Below are 24344 nucleotides of genomic sequence, written 5' to 3' on the forward strand. Positions count from 1 at the left end.
ACCCTCTGCCCCCTCCGCGTCCTCTCGGCCCCTTTCCCTGGCCCCATCCCCACTCCCCCGCCCTCACCTGCCCCCACCGTTTCTCCCTCTCACTGCTTGACTTTTGCCTTCTTCACCTCCCTCCCCTTAGTGCTTCGCCCACCCTCCGCCCGCCCTCTCCCCAAGTTCCTTCCTACTTCGTGCGCCTTCCCCTCCTCCCCAAGCTGAGGGAAGCAGGCTGGGTGACAGGGCGCCTTGTTATGAGAGGGAAAGTTTAGAAGCCGCCAGTGTGGGGTGGGAGCAGTGGTGAGGTTGGAGAGGATACTTGCAGGTTTGGCGGGGGGCGTCCCCACATATCAGAGGAGAGTCCCTCTTGGAGCCAGTTTGAAGCCAGTGGGGTAGGAGGTGCTGAATCCCCTTGCCTGAGGCTTGGGGGAAAATCAGGAGCTTCTCAGGATTGTGGGAGAAGACAGAGCTATGATTCCAACCTTTCTTAAGAAGATCCAAGTGAACTAGATCATTGATTGTCTAATGGAGCAGGCATGGGGGGTTCTGTTGGTACCACCCCAGCGGGCAGTTGGGCAATTGCCTGGTGACCTGTGGGGCAATCTGTACTTTTTATATGATCTTCCTGGGGGGGTGGGGAACAGCAGGGGGTCAGACTCTCTGGGAAACTTCCTAGTGGCCTGGCATTATGGGAATTTGCCCATACTCCAGAATGAAGTCTAATGTCTCTGATGGGACAAAGGGCCCTTGCCCTTTCTGTCTAGGGATTGGGCTCTGATTGCTTGCTCCCTGGGAGTTGAGGCTTTGATCCTCTGGTTCCTAGGGCCTATACATGGAAAGGATGGTTGTGGACTCAGCCAGCAGATCCCTGAGATCTGTGTGGGCACTTACCTCATAGGATTAAGGATCTTTCCCTTGAGAGTGACCTGGGCTTTGGTGCTCTTCTGAGTTGGGCAGATTTCCGACAGTCTCTTCTCTCTCCTGTGTTGCAGGTGTGGGCTAAGCCGGAGGCCCCGGCTTTAGACTGGACCCCACAATGTTTGCAGAGATGTTCAGGTAGCCATGGCGGGATGGCAGCGAGTTCTTCATTTTCTCTCCCAGCTCTCTGAGGGTTTCTCCATGCCCCTGAGTTCTTTTGGGTCTCCCCACAATCTTTGCCTTCCTGGAGTAGTCCCTCAGGTACCCAGTGCAGTTTTACCCTCCTAATGCCCACATGGATGTCTGTGTTATCAGGCACGTGGGAGCTGATTACACACAATGAATGGGGGCAATGAGAGCAGTGGAGCAGACAGAGCTGGGGGCCCTGTGGCCACATCTGTCCCCATCGGCTGGCAGCGCTGTGTTCGAGAGGGTGCTGTGCTCTATATCAGGTATGGATCCTCAGAGTTCCCAGAGATCTGTCCCCAGGCCGTATGTTCAGTGCCTGAGTTTTCTCTCCCACCTCTCCTCTCGGTGTCCAGATCTCTGATACCCTATTGCTCTCCTCTGTTCCTCCTTCCTCCACCTTTTTGCTCGCTGTATCTCTGGCCCTTTAAATCTGTTCTCCTTCTGTCTCTTTCCACATCCTTTATCCTCTGTCCTTCCTAGGAAGGTCTTTGACTAAGGAGCTGTCCTTTAGGCACAGTCTCCTGATTCAGTGTCAACCTTCCTCCACCTTTTTGCTCGCTGTATCTCTGGCCCTTTAAATCTGTTCTCCTTCTGTCTCTTTCCACATCCTTAATCCTCTGTCCTTCCTAGGAAGGTCTTTGACTAAGGAGCTGTCCTTTAGGCAGGGTCTCCTGATTCAGTGTCAACTAACTCCGTACTCTCTGACCCTGTGCTCTCCCAGCCCAAGTGGCACAGAGCTGTCTTCCTTGGAGCAAACCCGGAGCTACCTCCTCAGCGATGGGACCTGCAAGTGCGGTCTGGAGTGTCCACTCAATGTCCCCAAGGTCAGAGTGGTGAGGGGTGCCAGAGAATACAGGGATAAGCCAAGAGACCTAATACAAGTCACTGACGTGGTAGCTCTTCTCACAGATTCCACTCTCTCAGGGTCCCTGTTCGTGACTCCCACCTTACAGGTTTTCAACTTTGACCCTTTGGCCCCGGTGACCCCGGGTGGGGCTGGGGTGGGGCCCGCATCAGAGGAGGACATGACCAAGCTGTGCAACCACCGGCGGAAAGCCGTTGCCATGGCAACTCTGTACCGCAGCATGGAGACCACCTGCTCACACTCTTCTCCTGGTGAGTCTTCTGCACTGTACCGACAACTGAGGAAAACTTAAGGGCCTGGAAGAGGGATGGTGGGAGGAGCTCTATGAGAGGGAGCAAGGAGGGTGGAGTGGGGAGCAGCTTGATGAGAGGAAGGCATGGGGAGGTTGGGAGTTTACGGGAGATGGGGTGGAGAAGACAAAAGAAAGTTGTTGGAAGGGGAGCCACAAGCTGACCCTTCATTTCTCATTTATTGCAGGAGAGGGAGCGAGCCCCCAAATGTTCCACACTGTGTCCCCAGGGCCCCCCTCTGCCCGCCCTTCCTGTCGAGTCCCTCCTCTAGCTCCACTGAATGGGGGTCCTGGCTCCCTTCCCCCAGAACCACCCTCAGTTCCACAGGCCTTCCCCCCTCTAGCAGGCCCTGGGGGGCTCTTCCCACCACCAAGGCTTCCTGACCCAGTCCCCTCTGGAGGCAGCAGCAGTCCCTGCTTCCTCCCAAGGGGCAATGCCCCCTCTCCAGCCCCACCTCCTCCACCCGCTATCAGCCTCAATGCTCCCTCCTACAACTGGGGAGCCGCCCTCCGCTCCAACCTGGTGCCCCCTGACCTGGGCTCTTCTCCAGCCCCCCATGCCTCCTCCTCACCACCTTCAGACCCTTCTCTCTTCCACTGTAGTGATGCCTTAACGCCCCCTCCTCTGCCCCCAAGCAATAATCTCCCTGGTCCCCCTGGCCCCCCTGGTCCTGCCACTCAGCCACCAGTGTCTTCAGCCACTATGCACCTGCCCCTGGTCTTGGGACCCCTAGGAGGGGCCCCCACGGTGGAGGGGCCCGGGGCACCCCCCTTCCTTGCTAGCAGCCTACTCTCTGCAGCAGCCAAGGCACAGCATCCCCCGCTCCCCCCTCCCAGCACTTTACAGGGCCGAAGGCCCCGTGCCCAGACACCCTCAGCTTCCCACTCCTCATCACCCCGTCCCTCTCAGCGTCGTCCCCCCCGCAGACCCCCAACTGTACTGCGATTGCTAGAAGGGGGAGGCCCTCAAGCCCCTAGACGGAGCCATCCTCGGGCCCCTGCTCCCATCCCCCAACCTTTTCCCCTCCCTGAGCCATCCCAACCAATTCTCCCTTCTGTGCTGTCCCTGCTGGGACTCCCCACCCCTGGCCCTTCCCACTCTGATGGAAGCTTTAACCTTTTGGGGTCAGATGCACACCTTCCTCCTCCCCCAACCCTCTCCTCAGGGAGCCCTCCCCAGCCTAGGCACGCTGTCCCGCCCTCTCTGCCTGGGACCGCCAGTGGCAGCCTCAGCAGTGTGCCAGGTATGTGAGTGTGAGTGTGGTAGCGCTCTTCTTCCTCGCAGGTGGAAAAAGGCAGCCAAGGCACTTAGGGGAGTTGAGGGTTCTTCGGTGGTTTTCTGGGTTGGAGGCATGAAGGTTGGGTTCTTTGGATGCTGGGAGAAAGGTCCTCCCTTGAGCTGAATTTCTCTTTTCCTTTGCAGGTGCCCCTGCCCCACCAGCTGCCTCCAAAGCCCCCCTGGTCCCCAGCCCTGTGCTTCAAAGCCCATCTGAAGGGCTCGGGATGGGGGCGGGCCCAGCCTGCCCTCTGCCTCCCCTGGCTGGTGGGGAGGCTTTCCCTTTCCCTAGTCCTGAGCAGGGCCTGGCACTGAGTGGAGCCGGCTTCCCGGGGATGCTAGGGGCCTTGCCTCTCCCTCTGAGTCTGGGACAGCCTCCACCTTCTCCATTGCTCAGCCACAGTTTATTTGGCGTGCTGGCTGGGGGAGGGGGACAACCTCCCCCTGAGCCCCTGTTGCCCCCACCGGGGGGACCTGGCCCTCCCCTGGCCCCAGGCGAGCCTGAAGGGCCTTCGCTTTTGGTGGCTTCCCTGCTTCCACCACCCCCCTCAGACCTTCTTCCACCCCCTTCTGCACCTCCTAGCAACCTCCTTGCCTCTTTCCTGCCCCTGTTGGCCCTGGGCCCCACAGCTGGGGATGGGGAGGGATCTGCAGAGGGAGCTGGGGGTCCAAGTGGGGAGACATTTTCAGGTTTGGGAGACCTGCCCCCCCTACTGTTCCCCCCACTTTCAGCCCCCCCCACCCTCATAGCTTTAAATTCTGCGCTGCTGGCTGCCAGCCTGGATCCCCCCTCGGGGACACCCCCCCAGGTGAGAATAGGGGNACCTTCCTCCACCTTTTTGCTCGCTGTATCTCTGGCCCTTTAAATCTGTTCTCCTTCTGTCTCTTTCCACATCCTTAATCCTCTGTCCTTCCTAGGAAGGTCTTTGACTAAGGAGCTGTCCTTTAGGCAGGGTCTCCTGATTCAGTGTCAACTAACTCCGTACTCTCTGACCCTGTGCTCTCCCAGCCCAAGTGGCACAGAGCTGTCTTCCTTGGAGCAAACCCGGAGCTACCTCCTCAGCGATGGGACCTGCAAGTGCGGTCTGGAGTGTCCACTCAATGTCCCCAAGGTCAGAGTGGTGAGGGGTGCCAGAGAATACAGGGATAAGCCAAGAGACCTAATACAAGTCACTGACGTGGTAGCTCTTCTCACAGATTCCACTCTCTCAGGGTCCCTGTTCGTGACTCCCACCTTACAGGTTTTCAACTTTGACCCTTTGGCCCCGGTGACCCCGGGTGGGGCTGGGGTGGGGCCCGCATCAGAGGAGGACATGACCAAGCTGTGCAACCACCGGCGGAAAGCCGTTGCCATGGCAACTCTGTACCGCAGCATGGAGACCACCTGCTCACACTCTTCTCCTGGTGAGTCTTCTGCACTGTACCGACAACTGAGGAAAACTTAAGGGCCTGGAAGAGGGATGGTGGGAGGAGCTCTATGAGAGGGAGCAAGGAGGGTGGAGTGGGGAGCAGCTTGATGAGAGGAAGGCATGGGGAGGTTGGGAGTTTACGGGAGATGGGGTGGAGAAGACAAAAGAAAGTTGTTGGAAGGGGAGCCACAAGCTGACCCTTCATTTCTCATTTATTGCAGGAGAGGGAGCGAGCCCCCAAATGTTCCACACTGTGTCCCCAGGGCCCCCCTCTGCCCGCCCTTCCTGTCGAGTCCCTCCTCTAGCTCCACTGAATGGGGGTCCTGGCTCCCTTCCCCCAGAACCACCCTCAGTTCCACAGGCCTTCCCCCCTCTAGCAGGCCCTGGGGGGCTCTTCCCACCACCAAGGCTTCCTGACCCAGTCCCCTCTGGAGGCAGCAGCAGTCCCTGCTTCCTCCCAAGGGGCAATGCCCCCTCTCCAGCCCCACCTCCTCCACCCGCTATCAGCCTCAATGCTCCCTCCTACAACTGGGGAGCCGCCCTCCGCTCCAACCTGGTGCCCCCTGACCTGGGCTCTTCTCCAGCCCCCCATGCCTCCTCCTCACCACCTTCAGACCCTTCTCTCTTCCACTGTAGTGATGCCTTAACGCCCCCTCCTCTGCCCCCAAGCAATAATCTCCCTGGTCCCCCTGGCCCCCCTGGTCCTGCCACTCAGCCACCAGTGTCTTCAGCCACTATGCACCTGCCCCTGGTCTTGGGACCCCTAGGAGGGGCCCCCACGGTGGAGGGGCCCGGGGCACCCCCCTTCCTTGCTAGCAGCCTACTCTCTGCAGCAGCCAAGGCACAGCATCCCCCGCTCCCCCCTCCCAGCACTTTACAGGGCCGAAGGCCCCGTGCCCAGACACCCTCAGCTTCCCACTCCTCATCACCCCGTCCCTCTCAGCGTCGTCCCCCCCGCAGACCCCCAACTGTACTGCGATTGCTAGAAGGGGGAGGCCCTCAAGCCCCTAGACGGAGCCATCCTCGGGCCCCTGCTCCCATCCCCCAACCTTTTCCCCTCCCTGAGCCATCCCAACCAATTCTCCCTTCTGTGCTGTCCCTGCTGGGACTCCCCACCCCTGGCCCTTCCCACTCTGATGGAAGCTTTAACCTTTTGGGGTCAGATGCACACCTTCCTCCTCCCCCAACCCTCTCCTCAGGGAGCCCTCCCCAGCCTAGGCACGCTGTCCCGCCCTCTCTGCCTGGGACCGCCAGTGGCAGCCTCAGCAGTGTGCCAGGTATGTGAGTGTGAGTGTGGTAGCGCTCTTCTTCCTCGCAGGTGGAAAAAGGCAGCCAAGGCACTTAGGGGAGTTGAGGGTTCTTCGGTGGTTTTCTGGGTTGGAGGCATGAAGGTTGGGTTCTTTGGATGCTGGGAGAAAGGTCCTCCCTTGAGCTGAATTTCTCTTTTCCTTTGCAGGTGCCCCTGCCCCACCAGCTGCCTCCAAAGCCCCCCTGGTCCCCAGCCCTGTGCTTCAAAGCCCATCTGAAGGGCTCGGGATGGGGGCGGGCCCAGCCTGCCCTCTGCCTCCCCTGGCTGGTGGGGAGGCTTTCCCTTTCCCTAGTCCTGAGCAGGGCCTGGCACTGAGTGGAGCCGGCTTCCCGGGGATGCTAGGGGCCTTGCCTCTCCCTCTGAGTCTGGGACAGCCTCCACCTTCTCCATTGCTCAGCCACAGTTTATTTGGCGTGCTGGCTGGGGGAGGGGGACAACCTCCCCCTGAGCCCCTGTTGCCCCCACCGGGGGGACCTGGCCCTCCCCTGGCCCCAGGCGAGCCTGAAGGGCCTTCGCTTTTGGTGGCTTCCCTGCTTCCACCACCCCCCTCAGACCTTCTTCCACCCCCTTCTGCACCTCCTAGCAACCTCCTTGCCTCTTTCCTGCCCCTGTTGGCCCTGGGCCCCACAGCTGGGGATGGGGAGGGATCTGCAGAGGGAGCTGGGGGTCCAAGTGGGGAGACATTTTCAGGTTTGGGAGACCTGCCCCCCCTACTGTTCCCCCCACTTTCAGCCCCCCCCACCCTCATAGCTTTAAATTCTGCGCTGCTGGCTGCCAGCCTGGATCCCCCCTCGGGGACACCCCCCCAGGTGAGAATAGGGGGTGAGTGGGTGGGACAGAACAAGAGGTAGAATCAGGGATGAGAGCTGGGAATCAAAGGCTTTCAGTTCATGCCTGAGCTCCTCCTCAGGGCCTTTAGGGAGGGCTTAGTCCTTGGCTGGGGGTAGGGTGGCTGCAAGAACTGGGTCTGTATTTAATAGTGTGGCCCACTTCACGTGGGGCCTCAGTGAGACTGTACGTGAAGTACTGTACGTTCATGAAACACTTCACGCACATAGTGTCCTAACCGTTCTTTCTCTTTTAGCCCTGTGTCCTGAGTGCCCCCCAACCTGGACCACCTACCTCCAGTGTCACCACGGCAACTACTGACCCGGGGGCCTCCTCTCTGGGCAAGGCCCCCTCCAACTCAGGGAGACCCCCCCAACTCCTTAGCCCTCTGCTGAGTGCCAGCCTGCTGGGTGAGTCTGAGGGAATACTGGTGTGAAAGAGAAAAAAAAGGAAGCAGTAAAACTTGGGAGTAGAGGCTAGATGACTTGGGGAAGAGTCTTTGACTCTGGGGTTAAGCCTAAGAGAGAAATAGGGTCTGTTCAGCCTAACCGGTTTGCGGAGGAGACTTCTGACCTAACTCCTCCGCAGGTGATCTGTCTTCGCTGACCAGCAGCCCTGGAACCCTCCCCAGCCTGTTGCAGCCTCCTGGTCCTCTTCTCTCTGGCCAGTTGGGGCTGCAGCTCCTCCCTGGGGGGGGAGCTCCTCCACCCCTCTCAGAGGCTTCTAGTCCCCTAGCCTGCCTGCTACAGAGTCTCCAGGTGAGGGCGTGTGTTGGGGGGGGAGGGGGGGGACGGGGCGGGTGTCAGGGACAGAATTTTTTTCCCAAACTGGAAGTAGATTTTTTGAGTTACAGTAGCAGAGGAACCATATTTGGGACTAAGATTTTACTTTTTGCCTGCAGATTCCTCCAGAGCAGCCAGAAGCCCCTTGTCTGCCCCCTCAGAGCCCCACCTCAGCCCTGGAACCGGAGCCTGCCCGGCCTCCCCTCAGTGCCTTAGCCCCACCCCACAGTTCTCCCGACCCCCCAGTCCCTGAGCTGCTCACTGGGAGGGGGTCAGGGAAACGGGGCCGGAGGGGAGGAGGGGGACTTAGGGGCATTAATGGTGAGGCCAGGCCAGGCCGGGGCCGAAAGCCTGGCAGCCGGCGGGAGCCTGGCCGACTGGCCCTCAAGTGGGGGGCACGTGGTGGCTTCAATGGACAAATGGAACGGTCCCCAAGAAGGGCCCACCACTGGCAGCATAATGGGGAGCTGGCTGAAGGGGGTGTTGAGCCCAAGGATCCATCCCCTCCTGGACCCCATTCTGAGGACCTTAAGGTGAGTGCAGGGTGATGGGGGTTTGGGTGAAGGGCTCTGAGGAAAGGCTGGGAACACGGTTCCTTTTCCTAATTTTTCCTACACATACAGTCCGTGTTTTCCCAGGTGCCCCCAGGGGTAGTCAGAAAGTCTCGTCGTGGCCGGAGGAGAAAATACAAGTGAGTGTTGGGCCTACCACAGTCCTGGCCTTTCCCCACTTCTTGATGGTTGATAGAAATGTCTACAGTGGCTTGACTTTTCAAAAAGGCACAAACTTACTTAAATATGGATAAGGATATTTTGCCTTTATTATCCAAAAGTAGAAAGTTTCCCACCCAAACTCTGAACTTCACCTGGTGCTTGGGGAAGATTCCTGATCATTCGTGCCCTTATTGCAGCCCTGCCCGAAACAGCAACAGCTCCCGCCAGGACGTTACCTTGGACCCCAGCCCTACAACCCGCGTAAGTGTGTGTCAGGGCTGGGGGGAGGGGGTTGTAAGGGATGGGGCAGGAGGAGAAGAGGATTAGAGCGAGTGGGGAGAAAATAAAAGACTTCCCAATACCTAGCTGTTTGATCACTTCTTTCAACTTCCCCTCTTGTATAGGCGGCTGTCCCTCTGCCTCCCCGGGCCCGCCCTGGCCGTCCTGCCAAAAACAAGAGGAGGAAACTGGCCCCTTAGCAGCCATACCTGGAGCTGGATCTGACCCTGATCGGGGAGAGCTGAGTGCTGAGCCTTGGGAGCCCCTGCCAGCCACCTGCACCTGTGGACAGTGGGTGGGGGCACTACTCCCCACTCAGAGCACAAATGCAAGCCCTTCCCCTACAATCCCATCCTGAGCCATTGCAGGGGGTAGGGAAGCTCACCCCCTCCCCCCCAAAGCCATGTCACTGAAAAGGCCTGGGGGGGTGGTATATGGCCCTCTCCCCACCAGGCTAAGGGGAACACCCCCTTCCCCAGGTCTTTTATTTGTTTAAGTTATTTTTGCACAAATGACTCTTTTATATTTAATTCGACTTCATTGCCTCCCTTCTTGAAGCCAGCAGGCTCAGTTTACAAACCTGTGAGCTACTGTTGGCTGCTGCCCTCCTTCCCAGTGAAAGGTACAAAGCAATAAGCATCATGCATTCCCCCTTGACCCCTCCAACACCCCTCTGCCTCTGGCTCAGGTTGCTCAAAGCACAGATCCCCTCTTACCCCGTCCCCAGGTTTGAAACACATAGCCTCATTTCAAGGTGTAGCCAGCTTCCCTCTACTTTCCTCTGGGATCTAAAAGGGGGTAAGGGGGCACAGAGAGCCCGCTGGGCCTCTCCTCCCACACACACTACACTGCCCCTTCTCCCCCATCGAAACGCTCAGAGACGTTGTGATGATGCGACTGAGGATTATGCAACGTGGTCCAACCGGAGCGGCCAGCACGACCCGCTGTCCAGGGGCTGCCTCCTGCCTTTTCTTTTGTAAAGACAAGACCCTTGGGAGTTTTAATTCTGTTTTGTACTTGCCCTGTGGGGCCTCCACTGCTTTTCTATGGGAGACACTCTTAATTTAACAGATGAGAATATTTTGAAACTCTGGCTCTGACTCTGTACTCATTTTTTCCTTAATTCTTTGGTAAGAGTAGGTGACAGTTTAGATCCCCTTGTAGCACAGAGGGGCTGAGGCTGCCTGTTAGGCTGTGAAGGTCTGTCTCAGTGCTGCCTCTTCCCCAGGAAACACAGCAGGGACCACACAGAGTACAACAGCATTTAATGGTCAGAAACAGTTGTACAGTATTACAGCCAGCCACGGGAGCTGTGCTGGAGGACAGGACCCAGTACTTGCCCACCCCGGGCAAAGCAGTACTGGACAGGAGCCGGCATATGGTGGGGCCCACGTCCCTGGGGCCTGAGGGGAGACCACCACCTAATGTCCCCCAGCTACCACTCTCTATTCCTCGGAGGAGGGGTGCAAACCCCACATGCAAGAAGAACCCCTTGCCCCCAGTATCAAATGGTATGGGGATGCGAGAGTTATAATTAAGGGGAAACCCTATGTAAGCTGTTAACAGAGTTCAAAGGGGTAGGGATTACCCCTGTTCTCCATCTCCTAAAGGTGATCACTTTCCCAGCTTCTTCATCCGTTCATCAATGTTGGCAAAATTCCCCTCAACCGTGGACAGGTTCTCACGCATGGTTGTCTGCACCTAGAAAGTCAAAGAGATGTTTTACTCTGTCAGGCCCAGGTGCTTACTTGGGTGAGTACCTGAAGAAATGCTCTAAGACAAGACAAGAAATGGAAGCAAAGCTTATGGGCCCCAGAGCGGGCAGTATAGCAGCAGTTTTCAAAGCACCCTTGGAGTACAATGGACCTAGTGTAGGGACTGCCAAGCAGGCAGGACGCAACCAGAACCATTCTTTTGATCTGTTTTACATAATGAAGAACAGGTAAGATTTTACTGAAACGAGACTTTTATTGGCTCAAAAGTTTAGAACACTGCTCTAGAAGCAGAACATATTACACTTTATATATTTTTTCATTTATCTTGATGGTCCTGTGGTGTTGGTCTCTCAGGTATAATTCTGCCCGCAGCACTGAAAACAGTGCCTCCGAGAGAAACCGAGAGCCATGTGCTGGGCACCGGTAAGAACGAAGGTGAAGCTCACTGCCCAGTGTCACAAAAGAAGTGGCAGAACTAGGTTGGAGCCTGCTGTTCATTTCAAAGTCCATATTCCTCCCAATGTGCTGTGCTCTGGATACAAGCACATCTTCGCTGAGCGCCCAGGGAGGGGAAAGCTAGGCTGGGACTACAGAGGGACAGGGTAGGTGTTTTTTTTGTTTTTTTTTTTTTGGTAAAGATTTTATTTATCTATTTGACACAGAGAGACAGCCAGCGAGAGAGGGAACACAAGCAGGGGGAGTGGGAGAGGAAGAAGCAGGCTCCCAGCAGAGGAGCCCGGTGCGGGGGGGAACACCGGGATCACGCCCTGAGCTAAAGGCAGATGCTTAACAACTGAGCCACCCAGGCGCCCCCAGGGTAGGTGTTCTAGGAAAAAGTGAGGTTCACTGGACTCCTAACAATTCACCCACAGTATTTCACCTAATCCATACAACCTTGAGGTAGACATAATTTTCCAGATAATAAGATGGAGGTTCACGGGTTAAATAAGTTGCCAAAGGTCCCACAACCACTGAAAAACAGTGGAGATTCAAACTAAGCCCCTGCCACTTCATGCTACTACCTGGGCCAAGGCAGAACCCACTGAGACAAAGCTGGGGGAACCTAGTCTGCTAGAGAAGGGAGGCAGACCAATAAAGGGGCACATACCTGGGTCAAGAGGGTGGTGGTGTCCTTGAGGGAGCTAGCAATCATCTGCTGTGTGGTATCCAAGTGTGTCAGGAGCTGACCAAACTGCATGGCTGCAAAAGAAGATTAAGAAAGGTATGGGTGAGGTTAGAATCCAAGACAAGAGGGAAGGAAACAAGTTGCCCGCTCTCCAATTCCTCTCAGCTCCCCTGGCAGCTGGCCTCCCACCTTGCTCATGCAGCTGCTTGATGGTGGTAAGTCTCTGCACCAGCTCAGGAAGGGTAGAGGCGACGGGGCTCCAGCGCTGTATGGTTTCATAGAGCTGGTGCACCTGGGGAAACAGGACAGGGCCCGGGGCGATGGCCGAGCGAAGTACACACTGACTGCTTCGCTAGGGTGGGGCAGGTGGGAAGCACTGCCCTACCTCAGCTGGTAAGAGCTTAGGAAGACAGCACCTGGGATTCGATGCTCTCAGGCTTTGGTAAGACCACCAGAATGACTCGGAGAACACGAGGGAACAGGAAAGGGTATAAAGACAGGGGAAGGACTCTTGCTGACCTTGCTTTGTGTATCTGCATCTTCTACAGAAGCTTTATGCTTGGCAATCTCATTCACCTTTCCCAGGACACTCTGAAAACACAGATTTGAAGGCTGACAGGGCCCCCAGGGCTTCCAAAGTCCCAAGCTACCTGTAATACATTTTGCCCTCCATTTAATACCTGTAGCCGAGCCTCCACTTGGTCCAAAACTGCAAGGTCCAGGGCGTTCACCTTTGCTTGCAACAGTTCTACAGTCTCCTGGGGGTGGGGGTTGGGACAAGCTTCACGAAGGGAAAAGGATCAGACTAGGAAGAGGCCACCCCCTATTCCACTGGAGATAATTAATATATAGCTATGGACCCAAAAACAGTTCTCATAAGCAAACCCAACCTCAATATCCCCTCTGTAATCCAACACTCTGGCTCCTCTTATACTCACCATAAGACAGGCTCCCTGTAGACCTGCTGAAAGGGGATTCTGCTGGGGAAAAGGAGGAAAGAAATCAGTGGTTCTCGTATCTCCACGTGATTACTACCTTCTCCCACCCTTTCTGGTTCTGGCTGGCAACCCTCTGGCTGGTCTCATAACTGAAGACTCTCCCACTCTTCCCTGGGTTCTGTGGAATGCTACGATGTCAGGCATGGGGGTGCAGGACCCCAGGGTCAGACTAAGTGGGGGAGCACCTGACCTGAGCATCCTGGTCACAGTGGACGCTTGCTTCCAGCTCTGTTAGGCGCTTCTCAAGTTCTGCCACCTAGAGTGAGAAGGAAGGGAGATTCGCCATCCACCTGCCCGCTGCTGCAGTGGGCACTAAGATCCCGTGCTCTGCTTGTCTGCTTGCCATTCCCCTCCCTCCTCCTCCCTACTCTGCCAAGAGACTACTTTCTCTGGAACTCACCCCAATCACATTCTTAAAATCTTAACTGAAAGTAGATGGGTGAGGGAAACATGGAGAACGAGACATCAAGAGGAAGCAGAAGCATCCCCAGCACCCTCTCCTGAGATCTGATCCCTTGGAGGCAGGTAGGAAAGTCTTCAGGGCCACGTCACCCTAGCCCCCCAACGTACTTACTTTGGCAGCTTGAGAGAACTTGTCCTGTTCAGGCCGAGAATGTAGTTCATAAGTGACAAGGCTACTATCTACAGGAGTCCCGCTAGTGGTCTTTCCCCCGGAACCAGTTCCTTTGCTGTTTTTGGTTGCTTCCAGCTGCAGCAACAGGCGCCTGGGCCAGGAGACCAAGAAGTAATGTCATGACTTGAAGGATGTGGGCCAGCCCAGCCCCTCTCTCATTTCTGCCTCACACTCAGCATTAAGGAACAGCTAGGCTACCTCTCCCCTTAGCATCCTGGCCAGTACCTGGCTGAGTCTCCCTACGCCCCAGCTGGCAATGATTTCCCAACTAAGCAGGGCACCCACTTAGCCAGAGCTCCATCAGGGTCAGTAAGGTTGATGGCTGCATCTGGTCCCAGCAGCTTCTCCAGGTGGGAAGCAACCAGCTGCTGCTTCAGGGCTGCCAGCTGCTTAGCCAGTACCACGGGGGTCAGCTTCTCTTCAGCGGCTGACTCCTTCACCGTTGTCTGGTACGAAAAGAAGTAGACAATGAGGGGTGGCAAGGGTGAATCAAGACCAGAAAAAAGGGGGCGCTTGGGTGGCTTAGTCGGTTAAGCGTCTGCCTTCGGCTCAGGTCATGGCCACAGGGTCCTGGGATCAAGCCCCATGTCCGGCTCCCTCCTTGGCAGGCAGTCTGCTTCTTCCTCTGCTCATGCTCTCTCTAGTTCTCTCTCAAATAAATAAAATCTTAGAGGAACAGAACAAAACAAAATTTAAAAACCATAAAAAAAGATCAAGGCCCTTAAAAATGGCTGTGGCTGGAAGTCACTGGATGGTTCTTACCCACCTATGGCACTGAACGTAGATTGATTTCTATTCCTAAACCTAGGAGCCTCAGCTTCCTTACCCAGGAGCCTCAGGAACCTTTCTCCTCCTGCTGTGAGGCCCACCTCTGCTGTGTAGGTCAGAGCAGAAAGGGGAGAAGGCAGTTCACAGTTACCTTGATTTTCTCAACTTCAGTTGTCAGCTCTTGGACCTCATGCAATAGTCGCTGGTACTTTTGCTGGGGTGTCTCCTTCACTCCCAGACCCTCTCCAAGCTAGAGAGCAAGCACACACCGGGAAGTTACACCTCTTGGTACAGGGAGCCTCCTCAAGAACTTATCCAAACCCTGAGCCTAAGTTGTAAGGGTATCCTCTCCAACTGAGAATGCACAACACCCTGGTACAGAAAAACTGCAGGGAGCTGGAGGCCTGGAGACTCTCCAGAGCAAACAGCAGGGGGACTAAGCATACTCAATTGCATGCTGCTGGGTTTCTCGGGACCCCCAAGGACAGAAAAACTCAGAAGCCTGACTGGATCCCTTGATGTCCCTCCTAACTAGGGTCCCTGCACCATTCCCATCAACACACACGCAACAAACCATCTCATATTCTCCAGATTCATATCCTGTTCTCTTGGTTTTTCCAATACGATCTGAGAAATCTGCCAAGAAAAGAAGATGGAATTGAGGGCCTGATCTAGGCCCACAGCAGTCATGGTCTCAGGTGACTGTCAGGGCTACCATGAAAGAGCTCCATGAAGGACCCTTTCCCCAAAGCAAAAGTCACTACGGCCTGAGGACAGGCCTCCCCCCATCCAGTTTCCAGTCCAGTTTCCAGCCCAGTCTCACCAAGTCCCTTTGTCCCCACTCTCTTGTCTTTGAACTTGTCATAGGCAGCATTGGGATTGACAATGATGTGCTCCACACTTGTGCTCGTCAGCTCCTCCTGCAGGAATAGGTAGTTCAGGCCAGGGGCAGATTCGTTCTCACCCCAGGCTTCCCTGACCCCACAAAATCCCCAAACCACTAAAGGAGACTGGGCCCTACGTTCCAAAGGGACAAGAAGGGCAACTCCACTCCCAAGCTGCTGACCCAGGATCAACCTAGGAAACGGAAGCTTCCTGGTAAATTTGAAGTCTCAATTGTATAAATATTAACACCCTGATTCAAGGAACAGAGGTAGCATAACCTCCCCGCCCACTCTGTACATAAGCCTTCCCCTCTCCCCACCCCACCCACAGGGGCCCTCCCAGTTAGCTGGCACATACCATGCACTCAGGGCAAGAAACTAACCTGACTTCTTTTAACCCCCCCCCAAAGTAAATTTCCTTGCCGCTAAGGAAGGACATTTCAAGCTAACCTCCCATCCTTGCTGGGGGGAAAAAGGAAGGGTGGCAGACAGTTCAGCAGCTAACTCTGCGGGTGAATATGCTGCTGAAGGGAAGAGGGCAGCTCTGAGATACAAAAGGAAGGCTGGGAGAGGGCCTGACCAGCAGTCCTGTGCCAAGGCTGCCATGAGGCTGGGGAGTTCAGGGTATAGAGAGACAATGCAAGAGACTACTGTGTTATTTTTTAAGGGACGTCTTAGAAGCAATAAGAGTAAACACTACCTGCTTGCCAAGAGGACCCCCGGCTAAGGGCCACGCCTATGTCCTGACATGGCAGCAGCCCAGCACCCACCTCTTCTCCCCGAGCCCTCCGCTCTTCTCTCAAGCACTGAAGCTCTCCCATCAGCAGGGAACATGGGAAAGAAAGTGATAGCTGACCCTGGGAACGGTAGCGGAGTGGTTCGCTCCTTACTAGAGACTGACTGGCTGTTCAGATTCTGCTAACTACCCAAGACCGGGTGCTTCAGACTAACATCTCCTTCCCTTCTCAGCAGTCTGACAGCTCTCACTACACTCCTGAAGGAGGCAGACGGGGCCCAGGAGTCCTGTTCTGTTGGAGATGGCAGCTCTGCCTTCTCCGGGAGGCAGGCAATGGGAGTCTTCTTTCCTTTAACCAGAACAAGCATTCTCAACCCTGCTTGAGCATTTGCGTCACTTACAAAATGTAAATTTAAAACATTTTTTAATAAAAAAAAAAAAAAAAGAGGAAAAGAGGCCTGGGTTCTCTTCTGCAGATTCTGATTTCATTAATGTGCGGGGGCAGGGCCGAAGAGTAGGCCAGCTTTAAAGCCACCCCGCGGGTTCTCATGTGCAGCCAGGACTGGACAGAGAGGCTCTGCCTGCGTGTGCGTGTCCGGAGTGGCAGGGGACAGTCATGGAGAGGCATCAGGAAGAGCAGCAGACGGAAGCTCCAGCCTTCATCTCTGGTCTGCTATCAGAGAGGCAATCAGTGTGAGTGGCAGCTTTAAAAATGGAGGGGGGGAAGAGAGAGTAAGGAGAAAACATCAACTGTGACCTTTACCTCTTCTTCAGGGAAGTGCTGAGGAGAGAGGCAAGAGCTAAAGATCAAGGGAACACGAAAGGGCTCAACGTCTTACATACAAGGGCGAAGAAACAACTGAGCCCCAAATTGTTATCTCTTTAATTTTCTCTGAAATGTATGGCTAGAGCACCTACAGGCCAAATAACTGTGTGGTCTCTGGCCTCTACGAAGTGTTTGTCTGAGAAGGACTCCCGACCAGGAGAGACGACCACCTTCTCTTCAGTTCACAATCAAGAGTATGCCACTCCTCCCTATGACTGCCCCAGTCAAGGCCAATGAAGGAGAAATCCATTTTAAAAAAATCCTCTTAAAAAGACAAATGGGAAGCAGAGTCTACAGACCAAGGAAGGAAATTAATCATGGCTGCCATCTGTTAAGTCCTCATTACGGGCCAGACACTATGCTGATGAGAACCTACTTTCCTACATACTTTCCTAAATAGGTAAGGGTTTGGTTCAGTAGAAAAGGGCCAACGTACAGAATGTGGGCCTCAGAGGTCCTGGACAGTCACAGGAACGAACAGTGCTTTCATCTCACTGTTCCCCCTTAGGACCACGTCCTGGGTCAGGACAGCTGCCCGACGGTGGCATCCCCGCAGAGCCTCTCCAAGGATGTGGCCCCAGAGACTCAGATGGCCGGCACCCTCTCTCCTCTGGTGGCACCCACTCCACCAGTGCCTCAGAGATCTGGGGGCAGTGTCATGACAGTGATTCATAGACGGGAAAAGGCTGTTGGTTGGGGGTGGGGCTGGATAGAGGGATTAAAGATTTAGCAGAGACAAAAGGACAGATAACTGCCCATCACAGCACACCCCATTAAAAAGCAGATGAAAGGTCAGGCTTCTTACCAGCTCCTTGTGGTTTTCCCCAGAGGTGAGAAAATCAAAAGAGTTAAAAGGAAAGGGAGTGGGGAAATGGGGGTGAGGGAGGGGAAAAAAAAGACAAAATTGTTATTAGCAAATTGTCACATGCACTATATGATAGCTTCAAACACACTGCACCACAGGGCCCAGGGGAGCCTAGCAAAATTTGGGGGCCAAGAAATTTCAGCTGGAGTCACTACATACCCCAAGAGAAAGAACAACTTGGGACCCTTTTCCTCTCTGGTGGTGAGAATGTCCTGTAGCTCTGCCATGAGAAGCAATGTAAGATCTGAGAACTAGTGAGACGTTGCAAGCTAGTGGCATGGAAGAGGGAAGTGGAGAGGGGGAGACAAGGCAGAATGTGAAGCAGAGGCTGTGGGGATTCTAAGGACATGTAGCTGACTGAGGGTCCAGAATTCTCAAGGGGGGGAACTTCATGGTTCAAGTCTCGCTGTCTCTTGGTTTCTCCAGTCTTGAAGCACTAGACATCTGGATGGTGGAATCGGTCACACTGAGGGTCCTGCACGGGTGGTGTGATAGGACTTTAGGTTGAGCAGAACAAAATCTGTCAGGAGATGATGAGTTTCAGGAAATATGAAGTACCCGTTCTCACTACTGCCAGAGGAGAGGCAGGGCACGTCCTGACCCCTTGGACAGTCCAGTGTGTTTGTATGCATCTTGATTAGTTGGTAACGCACCCGCAGCACCAAGGGAACCAGAGCAACTCTGCCGTGCTCTGCTAGCACAAAGAATAGAGAGGATACCAAGATGCACAGCTACCAGCCCATGTGCAGAGAATGTTTCCTCCACCCTCTGCTCACGAGATTCACAGAGGTTAGAGGGTGGACAAGGGGGAAAGGTGAGAGTACTCCAAAGAGGCCTTCTTTTAGTCCAGCCACAGAGCTAAGGCTCTCACTTCTAGGCAAGGTGGGTCAAGAATACGTAAAGAACTGCCAGGAGGGGAAATCTAGCTGTATGCCCTGCCTTTCCAGGAGCTCTACTGATGGGCACGTAGAATCGTGGAGGGTTGAAGATGGTTATGTAAATATGAAAACACACAGTGGGACAGAGACAAGTGCTTCCTGCCCCAGAGATTTCAGCTAGACACATCCGAGCCTCAACCTCTCCATCCCCTGTCTGATGCCAGGGTCCAGCTAAGCCAAGACTCCTGTTCCAGCTCAGGGTCAAGGCAGATCCAGACCCTGTGGTCTACACTGGGATGCCTCTGCACAGAGGGAATAGAAGCACTCACAGGTGCACACATGCAAACACACAAGGGGAGGCACACACACACTACCTTTCTCTTACTTGCCCCACCAAGCTAAAACCAGCTTGAGAGAAACTCAAGGAGAGAGAGAACAATGAGCTGTAAGTTCAAGTTCAAATCATGAGGAACAAGCAGAATGGGGGAGGATAGAAAATCAAAGAAAAGGAAAAGTGGTATATTCGTTTGTAAACAGTATATACCACCTCCAGGTCTGTCCTTTGGGTGCACTGTGGGATGATGAGTTTTTAGGCATAATTCCTATAACCTAGAGTATTAACAGTCACCATGGAAACAGTCCAACCAGCCACCTTGATTGGAAAATTCTAAGTGCCCTGATCTCAGGTACCAGCTTACCTGGTACATGACTCCCAGTCCCTCTCACTAATGGACCCCCTGACTCCCCAGGGCCATTTGGCTAAATGGCTGTGCCTCAGAGGGCAAGACCGGAGGTTCTAGATCAGACAGGGAAATAGGCCACTGCTGCTCTCTGAGCCTGTTCAGGCTCTTTGCCAACACTGCAGCCAGGGGGACTTCAGAACCATGATGACAAGGAAGTTGGAGAGCGCTATAGAATAAAACCGTCCAGGATGGACCAACATAATGCTGACCATCCACCCATTTCTAAAGGAGGGGCACAGAAACAGAAAGACTCATGAAAGCACAAATAACCCAAGTTATTACTTTAAAATTGCATATAACACTCCTTTTCCATCCCATTTACCTTCATCTAAAGGCTTATCAGCACAGAGAACATTAAAATGAGCTTCCCCTAGGGATAATCTGCACACAGCTAAGAAGTGAGGACTGTGACTGTCCCCTTTGTTCTCCACCCTAGTCTAGAATGGCTAACAGTTACTTCTTTTCTCTTAACTTCATTTCGGTCTGAGAAAGCCAACCCCTCCTAACTCCAGCCCCTAAATGCTTCGTATACAAAAGCATTCCTAGCCTCCATGTTTCTATTCCATCCTCCATTGGACAGTTTTATTCTGCAGACCTCACAAGGGAAAGAGACAATGATTCATGGATTCATAGTGGTACTTCCAAACCTCGATTAATGATTTTTAAACACAAGGCCAGCAGGCCCTTTGGTGACCCAGCTCGGGACTCGACAGAATTTCAGATGATTGGCCACAACAAGAATACAGTGACAGCATTGCATGCGAGACGGCAGATGAAAAAAAAACATGCAGAGAAGAAGCATCGAATGGTCTTACTTGTGCAAACTAGTGTCCAGGCAAGGTGGTGAGGAGGGAGGATGGGGGGAGAAGCATCAGGAAAAACTCAGGTAAGTTCAAGAGCGCCAACAGTCAATGAACACAATCAAGCAAACTCTATGATATCTCAAACTATAAGGAAGAGAACATATTGTTTCTCAGCTCAGGCTGGTGGAGTGTCCAGCAGTACCTACCCTTTGGAGAACAGCCTCTGCCAGGGCCCTGTCAAACTGTGGCTAGGTCATTTTTTCCCCTTTCACATGGCACTGGAGATGGATAAGGCATCAAGGGAGAAACTATATCCTGTTTCTAGTGAGATTTTCTGAATTTACCCTTCTTGCTCCAGCAGTTCAAAAGCCAGGAGCAGAATGCTTCACAGACCCAAGGTAGACTGTGGGTTGAGCAGGGAGGAAATTCCACTCGGGAATTAGCTTTCTTAACCAGGCTTTTTAAGAAAAGTCTCCAAACAAGCCCATCATCCAAATCAACCTAGGAGTGTCTGAAATGCAGAAATGAGATTCTCCTCCATTGAAAAGGAAAGGGCTAGTCTGTGCAGTTGTCCGGCCCATTCACTTTAGAATATTTTCCTTTCTGCTAAAATTGTTTTAAAGGAAGAGTAGGAAAATCAGGATCATCCTTAGCAAAACTAAAAGCTTTATGCTACTTTCCTCCCCCATCCTCTCCACTATGGGAATTGCAATACTTTTATGTTTAAATTAAACTAGCAATTACAATCTTTAAGGGATATTAGAGGATATTATTTCCTTCAGCAGCTCAATTTTTTCCACAGTGGAGCAATCAGAGGAAGGAGGTTAAAAGACAGTGAGGGTCAACACTCCTTGATTATTCCTTTAAATAAAAATCTGGAGATTCCCCCAAAAGGTTCCATTAGAAGCTGGTCATACTGGTTGTCTTCAGGGAAGGGAACTGAGTGGTGGCAGGCAGGGGCAGGAAGAGACTTTTGTTCTATGTGCATACATTATCTATTTTAAAAACGAATCAAATTAAAGTTGAGAATAATCTGGAGACTAAGGCAGAACATTCTGTTGCCAGGGGTTAAGAAGGTGACTGGAAATCTCACAGGTCAGCCACAGTACTGGTGATGTGCACTGTCATCGGTGCTAGGTCTTGGGAAGGCAGGTGAGAGACAGGCTGCTAGTGAGAATCCAGGCCTCAGAGACATGAGGTTTCTGGGCTAAGTACAACCCACGTGTCTGCAAGTTGCACATTTACATCAATATAAAGAGCGGTAACAGAACCATTACTCAGCTGACTTCCCGAAGGCTGCCCTCCTAAGGCCCACAGGGACACCCAGAGGCCAGAGACGTTAGCTGACATCAGTAAACATCTCAGCGCCCTCCCCGCTCCTGAAGCAGCCGAAGGTCTCCCCACCCTACTCACTCCTGCCTAGTGATGAAGAGTCATTTAGCTGAGCCCTAGGTGACGGAGGCAGCTCGACTCTTCTTGTATTTATCATCAGCTCCGATGCACGGCTACACCGTCATCGTGGGCGATACACTGCAGGAAATGAACACTTCTGGTGTCCCTCTCTCTCAGTCACCCCACTAGGTACGACTGAAATAGACTGCTCAGGTTCAGCGGGGAGAAACAGCCGATCAGGGCTGCACATCCAGGTGCTTCCATGCCTGTCATCTTCTTCTTAAGAAACATCCCAGTACTTTCAAAAGGAAAACTACAATGTATTTTTTGTTTTGGAAAGGGGATTGCTGTGATACTGTCCATTTGTATCACAGTCAGTGACAAATGGACAAACTTCCATTTTATTATCTCACCATGGAGCCGTGATACTTCACAGGCAGAGGCCTAGGCCAGAGTTGAACGGTCTCTGAAACAGGTCAGAAGACTCAAGTCCGCAGCTTATACACCCCTGCTCTGTGAGGTCAAAGACAGCTTCCTAATAACACACATCTTGGAGTGACAGGTGCACACCCAGTTCCTTGAGCAATGACAACATCTGCATTATCTCCAGATACTCAAGCTTGGGGGACAGACTGACATGCCAGCAAGTACAGAAGCCACAAGGAACACACCACTGAGAGAGGAGACAGGGAAGGTGTTCCCACAAAGTAGGAACCACTTCCACAGGGCGGAAATCAAATAAGGAATAAGTGAGTACACCAAGCCATACATTAGGAGCCAGCAGCCAGCATTCTCCAGGACTAACCAGCCCCACAGACATAGCCACAGAACTTACAGACACACATACGGAGCCCGCTTCATCAATGTGACCCTAGCCCAGCTCTCTTTGGGATAGAAACTAAAACACATCCAGTCAAAAATGCTAACAGATCTTTGTTCCCCCTTGGCACTTACACACAAGTTTTTACTATGTTGATTTCCATTCACTCCATTTTGTTTATTCCATGTTTCCTATATGTATCCTAACTCAGCCATTAGTCTGGGGCATCCTTAGAGGCAAGGACATTTCTTCCTCTGCACTGCACAAAAACCAACACAGAATGAACACATTCAATAAACAGTGCTAAGTGGTTCCCCTCATGGTTAAAATGTGTCCACAGCTAATTTCTTCCTCAGAGTTCTTCTTAGATCTGAAAGTGTTAAGGGACTCTCCTTTACTCCTAGAAAATATTTATATTCTTCCTCAAATTTGTTTTGCTCTGACCAGACCCCTAATCTTTCTAAAATCCCCACATCATTTTCTCACCCCCTGCTCAATGGATACTGGGTATTCAGGAAAAAGACTATTCCTCTGTACTTCAAAATCTAGATCTTGGTAGGATACTAATCAGCATGTATCAGGTGAAATATTTTATGAAATCAAAGGCCTAGCTCCTAACCTCAAGTAGTTTATAAGTGCTCAGGCATCATGATTCATTACCATAGACTAGCTCCCAGGGGCCTACCTAAATCACTAGCCCCAAACTAAACTGTTTTGAGATATTTCAACGTTTATTTAAAAGACCCAAGGATCAGGTCTTGTTAGTTATGATTCCACAGACATGGCTCTCCTTCCTGGCACTGTTCACTGGTGGCTGTAAGCCTGCAACCTACATACCTCCCAGGCTGGGTTGGCATACCCACTTATTGCTGTGGCTCGCCAGAAAAGGGAAAGGGTCTGCCTGGGGGAGAGAGGGCAGGGTCCATAAGAGTCCTGAAGCAGCACATAGTCTTACCGCATCAAACTCGGCTTGATCATCCTCAGGTAGGTCGCTGGTTTCATAAACATCTGGCTCGTTCCTGGCCTGCAGACAGAAGCAGTGACCAACCTACCTCATTACCCAGCATCCACCAATACCCGACCACTCCATTTGAATAAGCTAACCCAGAAGGCAGGCTGTGAGGCCAGGATTCTGTCCCTTCTCTTCCACCTGCCCAGTGAACTGTATGTCAGTTCCCATGTCTTAGAGGGGTAGAGATGACACGCGGCATCATGGTAAGCGGTGAGTGTGAGTGATAACAAAGATATGACCCTGAATCTGAATGGGGGCGGGCTCTTGGCAATTATTATGTCCGAAGTAGGAGAGGGCTGTCTTCGGATTAGGCCCTGTACATCACTACCCTGGCACAAAGGTTGAGAGTGACTCAGGACCTTAGTACCCAAGGTCCTGTGACCCAACCCCCACCCCTGAGGGGGCGGCGGGGGGGGAAGGCTTTCCCAGAGGGCAGAGTTCTCTATCTGGCACTAGAAGGGTTCTGCCACGGTAACCTCTTCTTTGGCAAGATGAAGGCCATCACCAAGTGGCCTAGTATGTGTGTTTGGGGTGGGGATGGTGGGGGGAGGGGCCTTATGGGGAAATTTGGGGAGACACGGGTGGTGCTGACACGGATGGTAGAAACACTCGGGCACAAGTGATAAGCGCCTAGAGACGATTTTTGGGCGGAGAAACCGGCGACTGCCGGAAAATGGGCCTGGTAAGCCATTCCGCGGCCGGGCCAAGTCGGGTCGGAAGAGTCCGGAGGGTTCTGTGGCCCGTCGGGGAGCCAGCGGCTGTAGCCCTGGGGCGGAGGAGGGGCTGCAGGCGGGAGGGGGCACGGGGTAGTGTCTGTTGGGGGTCCTTAGTAGGTCGGGGGTGCGGTCCTGGGGAGCCGGGGTTGGCCCTGTACTCACAATGCCGGGAAGGTCGGCGTATTTAGGGTCCGCCATGGCGGCGGCGAGGCGGGGTTGGGGGACCGGTGCCTCGGTGGAGCCGGGGCCGGTGTTCGGCTAGGGAAGAGGCTGGGTCCGGGTCCCGGGCTAAGGCGGCGGCAAAGGGAGCGGCAGAGGAGGCGGAGGAGCAGGAAGTCTCGCGACAGGATTCGTACAAGAGAGAGAAGGGTAAGGCAAAAGTCGCGAGAACAGCCCGCTACCACACCCCTGGAGAGGCCAGGATTGGCGAGAATGCGGCCAGGGAATGAGGTAATGGCGGGGGGGCGCCGCCCGGGGTTGTGGGGNGTGGGATGTGTAGTCTCGGCCCACTCGGGCTTGGACGGAGAACGGCAATAACGCGCCTTGGGAGTTACGTCACACAACTTATTTTCTTTCTTTTTTACAT

General features: G+C 53.6%; 2 protein-coding genes across 8 annotated transcripts in view; one reads left to right on the plus strand and one right to left on the minus strand.

The window, feature by feature from the left end:
* The window catches only part of MBD6 (methyl-CpG binding domain protein 6), a 12698-nt gene extending 2763 nt beyond the window's left edge, over window positions 1–9935 (plus strand). The window contains exons 2-13 of one of the 2 annotated variants that reach the window (XM_011220770.3): window positions 978–1041; window positions 1219–1355; window positions 1814–1916; window positions 2046–2208; window positions 2435–3490; window positions 3670–4331; window positions 7325–7478; window positions 7657–7826; window positions 7970–8383; window positions 8474–8541; window positions 8761–8824; window positions 8968–9935. In XM_011220770.3, coding sequence (XP_011219072.1) covers window positions 1243–1355; window positions 1814–1916; window positions 2046–2208; window positions 2435–3490; window positions 3670–4331; window positions 7325–7478; window positions 7657–7826; window positions 7970–8383; window positions 8474–8541; window positions 8761–8824; window positions 8968–9042 — 3042 coding nt within the window. In that variant the 5' untranslated portion in view covers window positions 978–1041; window positions 1219–1242 and the 3' untranslated portion in view covers window positions 9043–9935. The remainder of the gene's footprint in view (window positions 1–977; window positions 1042–1218; window positions 1356–1813; window positions 1917–2045; window positions 2209–2434; window positions 3491–3669; window positions 4332–7324; window positions 7479–7656; window positions 7827–7969; window positions 8384–8473; window positions 8542–8760; window positions 8825–8967) is intronic. The other variant, XM_002916016.4, reaches the window with a different exon arrangement.
* A 155-nt stretch (window positions 9936–10090) lies between these two features.
* Window positions 10091–24130, minus strand: DCTN2 (dynactin subunit 2). 6 transcript variants are annotated; one of them, XM_034644078.1, is made up of 16 exons: window positions 23921–24130; window positions 22986–23054; window positions 19831–19839; window positions 17335–17340; window positions 14907–15003; window positions 14658–14719; window positions 14235–14333; window positions 13601–13761; window positions 13256–13406; window positions 12872–12937; window positions 12622–12663; window positions 12364–12441; window positions 12203–12274; window positions 11873–11975; window positions 11666–11757; window positions 10091–10543 (listed from the first exon to the last, which is right to left on the minus strand). In XM_034644078.1, exons 1-16 carry the CDS (start codon window positions 23954–23956, stop codon window positions 10457–10459), a joined length of 1230 nt encoding a protein of 409 aa, XP_034499969.1. In that variant the 5' UTR covers window positions 23957–24130; the 3' UTR covers window positions 10091–10456. The 6 variants fall into 6 exon arrangements, with proteins under 6 accessions (XP_034499969.1, XP_034499970.1, XP_019651774.1 ...); XM_034644079.1 differs by having other exon boundaries at window positions 12622–12660; window positions 23921–24128; XM_019796215.2 differs by lacking the exon at window positions 19831–19839 and having other exon boundaries at window positions 23921–24129.
* Between the last annotated feature and the right edge of the window lie 214 nt (window positions 24131–24344).

This window comes from Ailuropoda melanoleuca, chromosome 15 (assembly GCF_002007445.2).
Source record: "Ailuropoda melanoleuca isolate Jingjing chromosome 15, ASM200744v2, whole genome shotgun sequence".
In the NCBI taxonomy this organism is placed as follows: Eukaryota; Metazoa; Chordata; class Mammalia; order Carnivora; family Ursidae; genus Ailuropoda; species Ailuropoda melanoleuca.

What these genes read in the sequence shown, in the direction of transcription:
- DCTN2 (XM_034644078.1), bottom strand. Translation starts at nt 23,956, where the DNA reads ATGGCGGACCCTAAATACGCCGACCTTCCCGGCATT. An exon ending in AATCTGGAGAATATGAGATG is followed by an intron (nt 14,334 to 14,657) that starts GTTTGTTGCGTG and finishes CTTGCTCTCTAG; the next exon opens with CTTGGAGAGGGTCTGGGAGT. An exon ending in AAGTGGAGGCTCGGCTACAG is followed by an intron (nt 12,275 to 12,363) that starts GTATTAAATGGA and finishes CTGTGTTTTCAG; the next exon opens with AGTGTCCTGGGAAAGGTGAA.